The sequence below is a fragment of the Nymphaea colorata genome, chromosome 12 (genome assembly GCF_008831285.2).
Source record: "Nymphaea colorata isolate Beijing-Zhang1983 chromosome 12, ASM883128v2, whole genome shotgun sequence".
In the NCBI taxonomy this organism is placed as follows: Eukaryota; Viridiplantae; Streptophyta; class Magnoliopsida; order Nymphaeales; family Nymphaeaceae; genus Nymphaea; species Nymphaea colorata.
Window position 1 is genome coordinate 15,669,157 of NC_045149.1, and position 16,549 is coordinate 15,685,705.

General features: G+C 39.5%; 1 protein-coding gene across 1 annotated transcript; it reads right to left on the minus strand.

Annotated features, from left to right (window-relative positions):
- Positions 1-591: 591 nt before the first annotated feature.
- On the minus strand, positions 592-2,007 carry LOC116265347 (protein LIGHT-DEPENDENT SHORT HYPOCOTYLS 4-like). The gene has a single exon (XM_031645903.2). It carries the CDS (start codon positions 1,801-1,803, stop codon positions 1,111-1,113), a length of 693 nt encoding a protein of 230 aa, XP_031501763.1. The 5' UTR covers positions 1,804-2,007; the 3' UTR covers positions 592-1,110.
- Positions 2,008-16,549: the final 14,542 nt, after the last annotated feature.

A 16,549-nucleotide genomic window follows, 5' to 3' on the forward strand; every position in this document is an offset into this window, starting at 1 on the left:
GTCTTCATTTTTTTTCTTTCCATTCTTTTGAAATTTGTCATACGAATAAGCTGACATGTGGAAGGAAACTGGGCTTCAAGTGGTCTGTTTGGAGCTCAACATATTGCATTTTGCTCAAGCATTCGACGTAAGTGGAAGTTAGGTTATGAGAAAGCAATGCGCAACTTAAAAAGGACAAAAGCTCCAAGGCTTTCTCAGTAACAGTTTCAAGAGAAGAGACATTTCGAAAATCTACCATCGATTGGAATTCTTCCTCCCAAAGAGAAGACAAACACTTGGAACTCGTTGCTCGAACCATATGACGATAAGAAGCAGCAAAGAAACAAAGGGAAGACGGCGAAGAAGAAGAAGAAAGGAAAGAAGAAGAGCATCGATAACAAAAGAATCCCAAATGCCTGAGCTAATTAGCCCATTGTTCGGTATCACTATCCAGAGAAAGAGGGACTATAAGTCATACTGTCGACAATAGGCGATTTTCAACTTTTCCTAACAAATGAGCGCCAATATCAGCAAAGAAGTTTCGTAAGCTACTCACAGAAAGCAATACTAAATTACCTACCCCGAAACACCGAGAAGAAGAATAAGAGAAAGAAGAACAAGAAGCTAAATCTGCTCCACAATCTACATACAATTTTATGAACCTTCAACATTTGCATACACGATAGATGCGCCACATCAAAGTGAACACTTGATAGCTGATACCAAATAAGATGAAGAAGAAACTGGGAAAAAGGGAGAGCCCCTCTCTTTTCTCACCATCATCACGATCATCATCATCTACTGCTAGTATTGGTACTGACTCTATAACTATTGCAGCTGCTAGCTACTGCTGCCATTATCATGACTGCCACTACCAACGGCACTACTAAAACTAGCACTGATCCTAACAAACTCCGAGGACAAAGAAGAGTGAAAGAAAAGTGAAACAAAAAAGAGAGATACTGAATAGTAGTCCAGGTGACTCATGGATGATCATTTTGAGAGTTAGTAAGATTTGGGGTGCAATTTGGAAGCTTCTCAGGTTCAACCAACCATCTCGGTGCTACTGCTCGTGGCATCAGACCCTGCTCAACCTGGAAGCTGTAGTGGGAATTGGACCTGCTTGTGCCGTCAGGCCGGGGCCCTTTTCATCAATGGGTTCCCAGAGATCGAAACTCCGGTGCTGCTGCCGACGCCGGGTTCTGCCATCACGGGTTCACCCTCATCATCATCGATCATACCGGAAGCCGTGGTCGCTGCCGCCGGTTGCTGCTGTTGTTGTTGGTGTGAAGGGGGTGGTGGGCGCTTTCTTTTTTTCTTCTCGTAGGCGATGCCCCTCGCCTTCGCCTGCAAGTCCCTCACCTCCCTAAGGTATAGGCGGACGGCGCGGGCGCCGAAGGGGTTGGACTCCGGCTTGCCGCCGTTCTCCTCGTAGGCGGCGCGGAGGCGGCCGATGAGAGCGTCGAGGCTGCCCCAGGCCTGGCGGAGCGGGCACGGGCACGGGCAGGGCGGATTTGGGTGGCCGAAGAAAGGGCAGATCTGGGTGTGCACCTTGGTCTTGCCAAACTGGTCCAGGTAGCGCAGGAACTCCAGCACATGTGCACCACTGCACTTTGATAGTGATAATGGTGGCCTGTGGTTTCTTAGGTACTGCCCAAAGGTGTTCCAGTCTCTCCTCTTTTGCGACTCATATCTGCTGAGAGTTGATGGGCTTGTGGTGGTATTGGTGATAGTGGTAGTGGTGGTGGTGATGGTGCTGCTATTGGTGGTGGTGGTGGCGGTGGTAGATGATTGAGATTCATCTGCAACATTCATGGTAGACATGGGAAAACAAGATCTTTTGGATGGCTTTACCTGTTTATCTGATTAAACCGATGCCTCCCTCCTCCCCTTTCTTCCCTTTGTTGCTGCTGTTTCGCCTTCCTCCTGGCTTCTCCCTCTTCCTCCCCTCTTCTTCCTCCTTTTTAAGTGCAGTGAAGGAATTGGATGATGGGCCTTCGCTCTGGAGTCTCTCTGTGGATGGATTGGTAACTACTAGGGTTACTTATTCAATGATTAATTGTTTATTTTGTATTTATGTATTTAGTCACTTATGAGTGAGATTGATGGGTTCCCCTTTGTTTGTTTTTCTTTTTTTTGACGAATGGTACATTATGCCAACTTTTTTTTTTTTTAACCTTTTGAGTAAATGAATAGTACTGATTCTTGGTCAATTATTATCAATTATTTACTTGAAAACAAGAGCGATTTCTTATCCTTCTTTTGCATTTTGTTTTGGTGGGTATTTCATTCATTTTCAAGAAGATCTGATCTCCATCAAAACCCGGCAACATGTTAAAACCTTGCCCCATCGTTTTAACATCTAATTCGTGTAAGAATTTGCAGCAGCCTGACCATCTGTTTTTGAAATATGGTCTCAGTTTGTTCACCCATCGTTATGTTCAGCTGCATAATTGATCAAAATCTCCTGACAAAAAGAGAAATGCATTAAAAAACTTGGACAATATTACTATGACTTTGTCATTTCTGCCAATAAATAATAACTAAAAGAGTGGGTTGAACTGTTGGATTGTCAAATCTCTTTTATCACATGTTATTAAAGGAAGAGATGGTACTAAGTTTTTCCACTTTTGGTGCAAAGCAACAGTTAGATGGGTGAATCCTGTGAACTTGTAAGGTGCGCTGTGGTTTTTCGAGCCACCTTTCAGAAAAACAAAAAAGAAAATGGGCTACCTTAAAGAAAACCTCTATTTTAAACCCTTTTCCGTACGATGGGCATTTGGATGGTTGCCTTTGGACTTTGTCCGCTCATTAATCTATTGCCTTAAACTTTAATTAATCAGACATCAGCTTTGGTGTGTTATATGTGGTGCTAAGTCACACCCATCATCATCTTTCATGCGTCGATTGGTAGGGCTTCATTAACTCGATATATCAGAATAAATTACAAAGAAAGAAAATCTCGACTTTCTAGTTAATTAATAGTTAGAGTGTCTAAGTGAGTAAGATTAACGAAATCGATGAGCTAGCCTGGTGCAATTATTTCTATCGAAATTTACCAACTTTAAAAAAATTTTGGATTTTACTCATCTCACGAGAGCCTGTCCCTTGGTCGATGGTATATTTAACTATCTCTAGCTCACGGATACACATACGTATTTGCAGATTGGAATCAGTGGAGAGGGTATCCGGTTCTTTTTTGTACTTACATATATTTTTTCCTTTTTATACGTTTCACTGTCTTTGACTTAACTACCTGGATTGATTTCCCTCTTTGCAAGTGCATGATGGAAAAACTGTGTCAAAAGCTCGTGCTTAACATTAGTTAGTTCTGGCTCTTTGAAGAGAAATCAATTTTGACGTTGAAATTGGATCTTGATTCATGCAGTTTTAGTGTGGGGAGTTAATTAGCAGCGTCGTAAATGTTAATACCAATTTCCTAGACTATACGGTTCATATATATATATAGGGAGAGATCAGTACTTCTGAAATTTTCTACATGAGGAACTTGAAGAGTGATTATTATTATATCGAAGGTGTCGATGACCGCTCGTGTGTCGTCGCAGCATTCTTAAGCGCAGCGGTGCCCCATCATATCTTTCGGACGAAATTACCCCGGAATTGAGCTCAGGGTCGGGGAGGGCAGTTTCGGTAATTGGGTTGGAGGGAGAGGTGGACAGTGCGTGCGGAGTGGGCACACGTGTGGTCAATGGTCAAACGCCGGGATCGGGAACTTATTCGCTACCCAGAGTTCTATGCCGTTGACCGTCCGTACCTGAACCCGAAGCAGACACGAAGGTAATGGCCGAGCCAAATGACGAGACTACCCTCTTGAGGCCTGGGGCGCGTTTCCCTAGGACATTCCCGTGTGATCGGTGCGGGTGGTGGTGCTGAAGCTGGCGGCTCGGCTCTGGGGTGTTGGAAAATGTTTCCCACCGATACGCAAAGGCCAGTGAAAGTCCATATGCATCCCTCCTTGAGGGAGGTAAAAAAATCAATGCAGAAGAGAGGCAACCACATACTAAATTGGAGTGCAGCTAAATAAATAGCGATGGGTCTTTAATATGTATATGGGTCTATGTGGGCAGTTGCCCACGCAAGTCTCTCTCTCTCTATATATATATATGTCTCCGATACTCCTCACTATGGAATACGTGGAACGAAACACCCAATTCCACAGTAAGTATCTTTGAGCGTTCTTGCAGAGCAATCGTTATAAAGGATATAGCTCTTGTCGTTCGAATCATATTCGTATGGGTATTACTCGTTAACAAGCGGTGCGTAACGGCGGTTGCTCGTTTCCAAAGTGGTTCTCCCGAGACGGTTCAGCTCTAAGTTCCGTCTAAAACGAGAAACGAAGTTCAGTTAAAGCTGAGGTCCAATTCCAATGAAATTCGTCTTGACAATTTGCCTATTTCGACTTGACCTGAAGCATCCCGCCCACTCCTCTGCAGAGCTTCAATTTTGGGTTTGACAGATCTTAACCTACTCCTTAATTTCAGTTTCAAAATGGAAAAAGTTAAGAGCCAGAACAATTTATTATTTAGTCAACCCTCTTATAAGTCCTCCAAGTTTTTCAGTTTCAAAATGGAAAAAGTTAAGAGCCAGAACAATTTATTATTTAGTCAACCCTCTTATAAGTCCTCTAAGTTTTTTTTTATAATCTTAAGGCACACGTGTCCGTGCGTGTGTGGGTTCGAATGTTGACATGAGCTTGATGCCATTGCAATGACCCGATCTGTTCGCACACTGGGCCTGGATTTCTGGCTTCATAAATCCCGACGCACATTGGGCCTGGATTTCTGGCTTCATAAATCCCGACCCTCTCTTTAATAGTTTTTGTTTCAGCTTGAAAAAACCGGGATAACCTATTATTTAGCCAATCTTCTTATAAGTCTCTTAATTTTCTTCGCAATGTTACCCACAAGACCAAAAGCAATCTGGGCATTAGGCAAACCCCAACCATACATGCGATGCCAAAATGGGAACTCACTTGGATCGTTGGTGTTGTGCGTTGCATATACGTGGAGAACTTGTTGGCATTCATAGGTTAGGTAGTTCAAATGTAGAATTATCAATCTGAATGGTTGGATCAAGTATATATAGTCATCATATGCTTACCAGAAAAATCACTCTCGAGGTGCTAACATGCGTATTGCTTAGTGAGGTTAGACAAGCCTAGCTAGCTCTACCAGTTATGTCAAGGAATATAAAGATATGGTACTTGCAACCCACACTTGATCTCTTTTAACATCATGGTGTATTTGTTTGCGACCAAACAAAAATTTATGGGTTTTAATTTTCTGATTCCAACCAAACTTGAATATGTGAAAACTTGAATATATGACTCAAATGATCCTGGCCCAGGACAGGAGGACTTTATTTATTAAAATTCTCCCGCCTGAGGCCAAGAATGGTTGTCTTTTGCTATGATTTTCATGATCTACATCCACCATGTTCAGATGTGGATCGAGGACTAATTTAAGGTTTTATTTGTGAAACTCAACCTTTTGTATTGCTCAGTAGAAGTGGACGACAAGGAAATGGAGTATTTTAGTGTCTCTCTTTGATGGAAAAGTGCATTGCTTTATAGAAGGAATATGCTTTGATTTGGACATAAAGAAAATGAAGCAAAATTGGATGGAGACATTTTCCACTGTTTAATTTGTTAACAAGAGGTTATTTACTCTCTTTTAGAATATTTACCAATATTCTCCACAAACTCACTGCATTCCTGTGGCAATGCATCGGGAGGGTTGTGTAAGTGTTAGAGGCCTGATTCTTCCAGCCGAATCGTTTTAAATTTGAAGAGATTCAAAGATTCGATATCCGTCAAATGGAAAGCATAATACCAAAAAAGAAAAACATAAGATCTACAATGATGAATTAGATGATCATCATCGGAATGGACCCAATGAATGAATTTACACATTTATTCAAGGAAACATACATAAGCAAACAAATATATGGTCATTTCAGTACCTCTTTTTGAAATCACAAAAAACCAAAAAAAAAAAAAACAATAATCAAGGTGATCTGCAGCCGGCCATAGATGCTGAATCAGTTCAAGTTGGTAGATTTGATTGGCTTAGACATAAGCAGTCGCATCTTAGCTTACTTTATCATGTTGGTTGATATTTTCAGGACCTAAACCTTTTTTTTTATTATCTTGATTCGTTATATCAGAAAAGTCTATGCCGCTAATGCCGGATAATTGCTGAATGGTTAAAATTTTTAAAGTTCGTTTCTAAAATAACCATAAATCATTGCTAAATATCTACCACAAACTGTCGCTAATGCCAATACAATAAATTTGACAACTCACACACCCACACACACACATGTATATATATACACTTCTTGGATGGCTGCAGTTAGGGTTTAGACACAGCAGTCCTACGACATTCACAACACAATCCAACGCAGTGCATTGCATTGGGCATGAGCATAAGTAAAAGCTACGGATGAACTGCACGAGTATGTTCATAAGATGTGGATGGTGGCTGGACATAGAAATGTTGGCTTTTCTCAAAGTGGGACGTTCCAGATACTATTACTAAGTGGGCATCAATAGATGCGGCTGGATACTGAAATCTTGAATTTCCTCAGCCCGTGTTTCTTTACCTATTGAGAGCCAGGTGGATGGAGATCTTGTTGGTATTCGCTCATTGTCAAACCTTAGATAAACATATATGCTTATCATGTTTGACAAAAATGCATAGATACTGACTTTGTACGGCAGTGATCATGCTGTGGTGATCGTGGTGCTATTTATTGGATATCAATATATCCTTTTTTTGGATTAGATATCCCGCAGAACCATTCTGAAAAAATCGTATATGAAAAAAAAAATTAATATCCAATCGGAAAAAGAATCAGATTCAAATTTAAGAAATGACATCCGATTTGCTTTGGATTTAGATGTACATAAATATCCAATCAGATTTGGATTTAGATTGGATGGAGTTTTAAGCAAACACCTTATATATACATATATATTTATCCAACTCTCTTCTATTTTCAAAGTAGACCAGATTTGATACAAAATTTGGATTGGGACTCGGATGTAAATGTAAAAATTTGATTCGATATGACTTTTTTTCATTCGTGTCTAAACATGTGAATATCTAAAAAAAAAGCAGATAGAGTTAAGAGTGATATATCCTATTCAAATCCAATCTATTGGCATCCCTATTCATCTATTTTACTTGGTTTGAACAGGCTTACTTTCTGATTCTTTTTTTCTTAATTAGTTACAGCTGGATGTGATCAATGTGGTCATGTACCTTGGGAAATATCTTAAACTTCGCTATGTGCCTGTATATATAAAGACAATTTAGGCGCTCTTTTGAGCAAAAACTAGGCATTGGCTTTTGGATCTTGCCCAGTCATATTGATGGAATGAAATTTGAGCGTGTAGCGTCGACCCGTTTATAGAAACCAGGAAAGTGCTATTATATTGTGCATAGCGACACGGTCTGATTCAATAATTGCTTTCCTTTTCTAGTTTCACTGAAACTCATTATTTGTTGAAATTCCTTTTAGTTTTTTACCTCTTAGTTTGGGGGAATGTCTTTTGGATGTAGGGCAGCACAACAAAGTGAGCCAACTCGGGCTCGACTCAAACTTGCTCGAAAAAACTCGGTTTGTGCTCGATTCATTTATAAACAAGTCGCGTTTGAGCTGATAAAGGTACTCGAAATGATAAAAGAGTCGAGTTCCTGAAACTCGAACTCGACTCATTTATATTCGACTCAACTCGCAAAACCGGTACTCTATATAATACTGTCAAAACTGGTTCACTGGTTTTAACTTTAAGGGTAAAAACAATTTTTCACAAGTTACACGAGTTAAATAAGTTACATGAGTTAACCTTACATGAGTTAAACAAGTTCATGTTTACATGAGTTAACGCCAAATAAGTTAACGTCTAAACGAGTCAAGTTAATGTTTACATGAGTTAACGCCAAATAAGTTAGCGTCTAAACGAGTTAAATGAGTGCACATAGCCGATGGATGGGAAAATCCCTGTTTGCTTTGGGGAATCATTATTCCTCTTCCCCAGGTTATTGGGGATTATATTTCCCTCCCACCTTTAGATCCATCTTTATTGATTTATAGCTTTCTAAAGAGTGGCTGAGCTCAGACCACCATCAACCCTTTACCTAAACAATACCGAAAGAAAGCTCGGTCGACGTAATAATAGAGTTAGAAAAATTTCATAGCCTCCTTTTATTAATTCATATATTTTATTTTCACATTTCATGAATTGTCCAAGAAAGCATGGAGTTGAAAACATATAATGTTGGTGGTTTTGGCATTAATGGACCAAGCTTAATTGAGTAGAAGAAGGGCAAAAAGAGGGAACAAAAACCCCATTTGCACGATATCCGAACACGTGTTTTAAGTATGCCCGCGTTTGGGGTATATTTTGATTGTTATTTGATCTAAAATCCCTTTTATATAGGGTCGATAGAGTAAACAAACATTGGATTTTAGATCTATAGATAAAAGAAGATTTGAGATATATATCTAGTGAGAGGTCTAACATTAAAAAAAAAAATCACATTAAACTGAAAGCAGAAGCTTTCACTCAACCTTTGATCCTTTTGAGGAGGTATAGACTTTGTTTTTCGGTACCACTCTTATTGCACTTCAATTTACACTTTTTTGACCTTTCCTTTGCGGCACAAGAAAATGACACTGTTTAACAGTAAAAATGAAAAGTAACTACCTACCTACTCCAACCCCAAACAGTTGTACCAACCGCCTCAAAGTCAAATAGTGCACGCACTATAATTTCAATGTTTTAAATGATCAACCCTCCAAGTGAAACATACCTTAAAGGGATCAATGATGATATGTAGTGTACTCGTTATATATATATATAATTTTGTAAATGACGGTGTCGATGCCGTATCGATTTGGTTACCAATACATTATACCGGCCGAGGAATTAATTATTTTAAGCTAACTTCAGGAAACGTAAGATGAAAATTTGGAACGGGTATCGGCCGATGTGCGTCAACTAGGATTGCTTTTACAGTACCGCCTAGCATAGCATAAATAAGTTTGAACAATCATGTTTTCTCTCTTTTTGTTTGGAGCGACATTTCGCTCCCCTTAAATTTTGCTGGTTCAATAACATTCTTCGAGGGTGCACCTCTTTCCGCCAACAGTTGATAGGTGGCCGGCCAGTTGCTGCTTGGAATTTTATGGGCGGGCTGTTCTTCGGAAAGCATACTGTGGCCTGAACAACGGGCTTGAGATTTTAAGAGGGAGCGACTAAGCCTCTCATCCTGGAGCTGAAAGAAAAAAGTTCAACTCTCAGATGTCATTTTCCAAGCTTTTGGTGCCAATGTGTGTCTCTGAGATGCTAAAACCACAGAACATTTGATGTTACTGTTGGGAACTGATCTAAAAATTTGTTTTCTGACACAATTTTAGCTTTCATCGGTTGAAGCAATAAATGATGCGGCAGTACTCTCTAATGCAATGCAATGCAATGCAACCAATCGGGTTGGACGACGTGTGATAGCTACGTCCTCAGCTTGATTCATTCATACAAGAGGGTGGCTATCCTCAAGGGGAGATTTAAAGAACAGATTCATTAGGCAAATGGCATTCAATTGAATGGGAACTAAAAATGAAATATAATATTAAAAGTAGAAGACGTAGTGAAGGACGAGAAGATCAATTAGTGTGCGAAAGGAGAGGGCCCGCCGGGAGCAGTGGACATGACGCCACCATGAAGAGTAGCCGTAACTCCAATTCGAATCCACCTGCTTTCTTTATGGTTAAAAATGAATTCCCCAACACAACACAGTATACACTCTTTTGTTGTTTTTCACGTCCTTTTGCCTTTTACTTATTCTATTGTTTCCATATTGGACAATCTCGTACTCGCTCCACGTTTACATGAAATCTTGTCTTCTACTTAGTTTCTTCTTCTTTTTAGCTTCTCCAGATGCATCCTTATTTTATTGTTCATTTGTAAATACGCTCACGGGCTTTTTTCATATTCTCAAGAAGGTCTTTGTTTCTAGTACATGAAAGATTAGTCCTTACAGGCTTTTCTTAGGTGATTTGTATAGAGCTGAGTAAGACATATGTTGTTGTTGTTATATGAATCTGCCGTATGAAATGAGACGCTCATTAAAGTGTTTCATAAATTTACCCATTTTTTAAGGTAAATTTGTGGCACATGAACAATACGTTATTGTTACTAAACAGCCGCTATATATAACCTGACCAATTAGACAACATGTTATGGGCCACAAAGTTATCCCTGGATTCGCATAGCAGTAGATACTCTCTCTCCTTCCTTCTCTTCAATAATGAGTTTTACAAGCAAAAGAAGTTCTGACCGTTAATTCTTGAACCTCCATAAAATCTTTGTTACCAACTTAAAGAATGTAAATTTAATTTATAATATATATATATATATATATATATATATATATATTGAAGCACTGGAAGCAAGGTAGCGTTAGGGAGACAGCTCGAATGATTGAGTTGTTTAAAATAAGAGAAAGAGAAGAAAGGTTGCCATTCTGCCATACAACTTTTGTTTATTAAATTACAAATGGGGATCGTGGGAAATCTTCAAGCGTATCTTTGGTTCATCAACATGGCATGTTCATGTGTTTGTGTGATATGTGAATGCCCATGACGCTACATGTGCGGCATTCTTTTAAAACCTTTTTTTGATAATTGCATGCTTCTGATCCATAAAACCCTTGTTCTCTCCCCCTACACTTGTCAAGTGAATGTTGATCAACACAAAAGGCTTGGCATCCGAAGAAATTGTAGATCCGCTTCTTGACATGGATCAACTCAAAATCTTATTAAACAATTCATATTCAAATCCGGCATGGGCCTCAGTTGTTATCTTTGAGTGATCAAAATGAAGAGTATTTCATCCTACCACTTATAATAGAGCCGAAGCTTTCACTCAACCTCTTGTCTCCTCAAAATACAAGACTTGCTTTTGGTGTTTTGGAGTGCCATCCCATGCACACTTTAACTTGCGTGTCATCTGGTGAATCAAAATAAAAACAGTACGACCAAGATTACATACCATCTGATCCTATCCGTTTGTCCACGATGCTTGATCCGGTGAAAACCGATTTGTCTGGTTCCGGACCGGTCTAACATTGTTTGTTTACTCAATCATGGAACAGACCAGCCAAGAAACAGATCATATGTGGCATAGGTTGTGAACTCGACCAGAACCTAACATACTTGTAAATGTGGGTCATGCTCAGCTTGAAAACCTATCTTGCTTTCTCCGAAGGCAAGATGATCAGGATACGCTAGCTATGATTGATTTTCAGTTATATCCAATCTGAAGTTCGCACACATATAGATCGATCTGGGGATGTGTGGACCCGATTCGCAGTGTTCTAGACAAATATGACTAGATCACCTCTCGTCTGCATGTGAATAAGAGGCCCGGATAGTTTCGAATTGAAGGTATAATCCTGGATATTCCAAAAAAATAGAACCATGAAATTGTTTATAGCCTATAGGAACTCCCCACGTGACCCTACTCTGTGTGTGTGTGTGTGTGAGAGAGAGAGAGAGAGAGGGATTATTCACTAAGCTGTAGATGGGGGGTCGGGGATGTCTGCAATTCAGGGAACTGAACATGTGTAGACTGTAGATTATAAATTCATCAAGTCATATTAGAATCATGTTCATTATTGGGAGGGGACTTCAGCTTTGTGGACATAAATTCCCCTTATACAATAATCCTACTTCTGTGGTTAGAATGAAAAGAAGAAGCTTTTCAAGTTGCCAAAAAAAGTTTAGACGAAGCAACTGTGGACGCTTCCTGGAACCTGAAAAGGCAATTAATCAATGGCAACAAATACACAGCAGTTGCAGCAATGTCGTAATCCAGGCAGAAAGACAAATAGTTACTTCATTGTCTTTTATTTGGAAGCTAGATGATTCTCTATCTCTTATTAACAGCTGCCACTTAACGATTTCAGCTGAGTTTAAGCTTGTTTGTTTACTAAATTTCAGCAAATTGAAGGGAAACTGAGATCCCTCCGGCGAGGAATCCGCTCACACGGTCTCATTATGGGGGCTCTGTACAGCCAGATTCACATCATTGTGGAGGAACCATGGAAACGAACATATACACGATTCAAGGTGCTTTTTTAACTAATTAGGTTGTCAAAGAATGTGGTGAAATCAAGTAGAATATGGTGAGAGAGACTTTATTATGTTTTGGTTGTTTCGTCAATTCTAAACCTTTCTGTACCTCTCTCTTGGCTGCTGAGAAGCTGGGTGATGAACTTTAAACCTCCCTTTATCTGGAGATTCAAATCAACTTAGCCAAGCATGCTAGTCCCGCCAGGCGAAATGTGGCCGTCAATAACTGCAGACAAAGGCTAAACAACTGCCGACAAAAGGGGAATGGACCTTGGACAGGGGATAATAAGCAATCATCCAACATATAATACAGAGAGCTAGAGAAATGTATTTATGCATTTGAGAAACTAAACCTTGTTAATAGTTGAAAAGGTATATAAATATAAGGTTTTGCAGCAAAGAGCCTCCACACACCACACTAGAAGGTGATTGCACTTAAAGATCCTCAGCAGAAGAGATCGTTCAACCGCTTGGGATGTGACGCGCTTTTGCGTAACCCCAGCTTGCTGAGTAGCAGAACGAAACACAGAAAAAGAGTTTGTATTACGTATTTTTCTGATTCTCTTATGAAATTTCAATTCTTATGCAGGAAATCTAATGGTTCATTGATTATAATTACAATTTAAGTTGCACTAAATGGCTTCCCACATCCGAAATATGGATCTAAGAGACAGTACTTTAAGAGCATTGTTGGCCATTATGTTGTACAAACCTTGGACGATTTACTCGAGTCATGGTCGACCTTCCACCTCAAAAAATTGCCCTAAAAAGAGACTTGTATATAACGTAGGGTTAAAAGAGTTTGAACTGCATCCATCATATTTCATTATGTTCTTAGGAGATTTATATATGAAGGATTTGCTGACTTAGTTTGACAGACCTGCCTAATAACTAGGTGGTTTCATGGCTTCCAGGCAAGTTGATTTGTTGCAGAAGGGAATGTGAGCAGCTACAATTTAGATAAGTTCTTAAAGGCAATGTCTGGAACATGGTGTTCATGGGAAATGGGAAGTCCGTTCGGTTTCTATTGACGACCTTTCGAGTTCGAAAGCACCGGCATTGTTGCCAAAACATTGCTTTGAAAGAGGAGTTGGCTGTGAATTTCCAATCCTCGAACATGGTTTCAAAACCACCTTGAAGAGAGTGTTCCTTCATTGGCAACATAACGTTTTGTTTTGGCTTCATTCTTCTCCAGCAAAAGTGCGAGAATGGCATCAGTCTCTCTTTTCTTGCTTGTCCAAAACTAAACGAAGAACAATGGTGCTCCCAATTAATATCTTTTGGTATTCTCAATTTCCCGAATTTGAGAATCATGCTCTGCCAACATATTAAAACCACATATCCATCTGAACGCGAGCTCCGTAATAGAATTTAAGGATCAGATTGGATTTATGTTCGAAACAGTCATAGACTTATAAGGCCCCAACCCTGGATCTGATCATGCCATTTGCATCTAAGCTTCATTAGTAGCAAAAGATGTCGAGAATGAGGAGATTGGGATTAATAAAAAATAGGGGTGTCCTTACTGAATCAGCTTTACGGTTTTCATAATAAAGGAGGTCCAACTAAGTGCTTCGGCAAGGGCCTCCACGAGCATCCCACTAGTAACACTAACACGCAGATAGGCCATGAGAATGGTGTATGGAGTTTCATATACGGAAACATCAGACCGTATTTCCTTATGTTTTTCTGTAAATTAATTATGTTGACACTTCATATGAGTTTTCTCAGTTGATTCTTTCATTTACCTCATAAAGAGAACGGTAGAGAAAAGAATTTCTCGTTTCATCTCTGTCTACTCAGTACCAAAATAGCGAAAGGGATCAGCAGTTCCTACCCACTTTCTTTGGTATCAATCTCCCTCTGTGTTTCACACGGGAAGAAGAGAGACACTCCTCACTTTCTTCTCTCTCTCGATCTCCCTCTTATGCGATAGAGTGGAAGTTTGGAGATATGAAGATATGCACAAGATCATGACCATCATGGGGAGACCTACTCCAAATTTCCACCAAATTGACAGTTAACAGAAGATTTGCTAGTGGCGTGGCTACTCTGTTCCAGGAATCAAGATCCTGTATCTGGTCCGCCAGAAATCCACCATTAAAATGGATTGGAAGTTTACCTTTGAACAGACGAGTTGCTAATGAAGTCGACCATTCTCGTGGTTGGGCTTCATTCAAGCCTCTGAAGTTCCTCAAATGAGCATCGTGGAACCTCTGACCTGATCCACCACCTGCCAAACCCACTCTTCTAACTTAAAATGGTTTCGTTTCTTATCTTCCAGATGTCTCAAACTGTACTCTTTAAAAGCATACGTTACGATTCCTCTACATTCTCTGTCTATTATCTGTGCATGCGAATGGAAAGCTCAGACGACCCGAACCGCAGCAACTGATACATTTTCAGGTTTGGGATACCTGTATTGGTTATCAAACTTACTCTATCAACCAATGTATTTTACATATTTTCTTTTTCACGCAAAAGATACCCGTAAGCGATCAAACTTATTAAAAATGCCAAAGCATTGTTTGGTAATCGTGTCTGTATATGGTACCCATAACTTAAAACTAGTGTATACAATTTACTTTTCATAAAAAGGATCATAAGAACACAAAGAATATAGAACGAGACATCGTGGTACACGAACAACCTGCGTGGACAAAGGGTTAGTGATACTAGGACATATAAAGGAGAGCTTTGAGATATTTACATTTCAAGAATTCAACATGTAACACAGGTGCACATGTATGCAAAGTACGTCTTGTAGCATCTTAAAAACTCAAAAATATTAAGATACTCATCAAAATGCCGCAACTTGATGACGAAAAAGCATGTTCTTAGGTTGAAGCATCAGAAACCGACGGCCTAGTGACTTTTAAGTTAAATAACTTGTGGAATACCAGATGAAGCCTTAGTCGACGAAATCCTAAAAAATCAACGTAGATCGATGTAGCCCCATTTTTCTTCAATACTGTTTTTTAAGACAGAGAAGAGGTTGTATGGTATTGGAAGTACAGAAATTAGTCTCTTTAATGTTGAATTTCCAAAGGATCTTCTGCCGAACGTTTTTTCTGCTGTCATATTTACTTGTCGTTGTCCATTTGAGCGTGCATTTCAGAAGGCGAACATTGTTCGAGAATATGTAGGAGAAATACCTCAAGGGGCATAGCGTGACTGGTCGAGCTATGACATGTATAAAGGTAGACACTAGTTCGATTCCCATGGATATTATGTTCCTGTGTCTTAAGGTAGTAGGCACGACATTCAAGTTGAAGGGTGCACCGTTGCTATCATTGCACCGACGCAGCCCAGGACCCCAAAAGCAAAGGAAATTGGAGGACCTTTAGGCCTCGCTTCGGGTAGAGGAATGAACCTATTACTCACCCAAATATGTAGAGAAGTAATTTAGATCATGTAGAGAAGTAATTTAGATCAAATGTAGCTTTCGTGGCGTCCACGAGCGCCAATGGGTGGATCGGATTCTGGATATATGGAAGGCGTGCAATCTGTTAGCGTTTTTTGATCGGGTCTCTAATATGCTTCGCTCTAATTTCCCAACGGGCAGCATGCATCTATGACCATATCCTGATGCATGTATCGGACCTCTACCAGGATAACCTCATACCATAATCTTAGCTCTTCAGATTTGGATCGTCATATCATTTTGATAGTCCCGTCTTCTCCTTTAGTATTGGACGGTCTTCATAACATTTGCTACTTTTTCTTCTAACAAGAAATTCATTGCAACATCATTTCCTCTTATTTCTTGTAACAAGAAATTCAATGCAATTAGTGATTAATCTCAGCTTTACAATGCTTTAATGACACAGGGATTTTCATAGAAAAAAGTCCGAAGGTTTTTTTTCTTTTTAAAGTCAAAACACGGTTCTTTGAGCAGAGTTTATTCTCTTTTGAATCCTTTGAACCAGGACAATTGGAGGAGCCACATATGATTTTCATAGAAAAAAGTCTGAAGGTTTTTTTTTTCTTTTTAAAGTCAAAACACGGTTCTTTGAGCAGAGTTTATTCTCTTTTGAATCCTTTGAACCAGGACAATTGGCGGAGCCACATATGGGTTAGTGAGTCCATCCAGAAAAGTGTTTTTGTCTCTACTATGGATAATGGGGGAGCCACATATTTATCTAGTAATGTCTCCTTTCAACTGAAATTCTACATATGAGCACTTTAAACTACAAGAAAAAAGAAAAGTGATTTGTGTGGTTGGGTGAGGAGGAGGAGTATTTCATTCTACCATTAAATAAAAATATGGTTAGCTAAACAAAAGTGTAATTCACAATTTGTAACAAGTGGGGCAGCTGGAGTTGGCCAAAAAACTGAAAAAAATTACCTATTGCAAACACGAAACTATCCTTGACAAAACGATCAATGCTCTGAAAATGAAGGAAAG

Coding starts and splice junctions, on each gene's coding strand:
- LOC116265347 (XM_031645903.2), bottom strand. CDS start 1,803: ATGTCTACCATGAATGTTGCAGATGAATCTCAATCATCTACCACCGCC.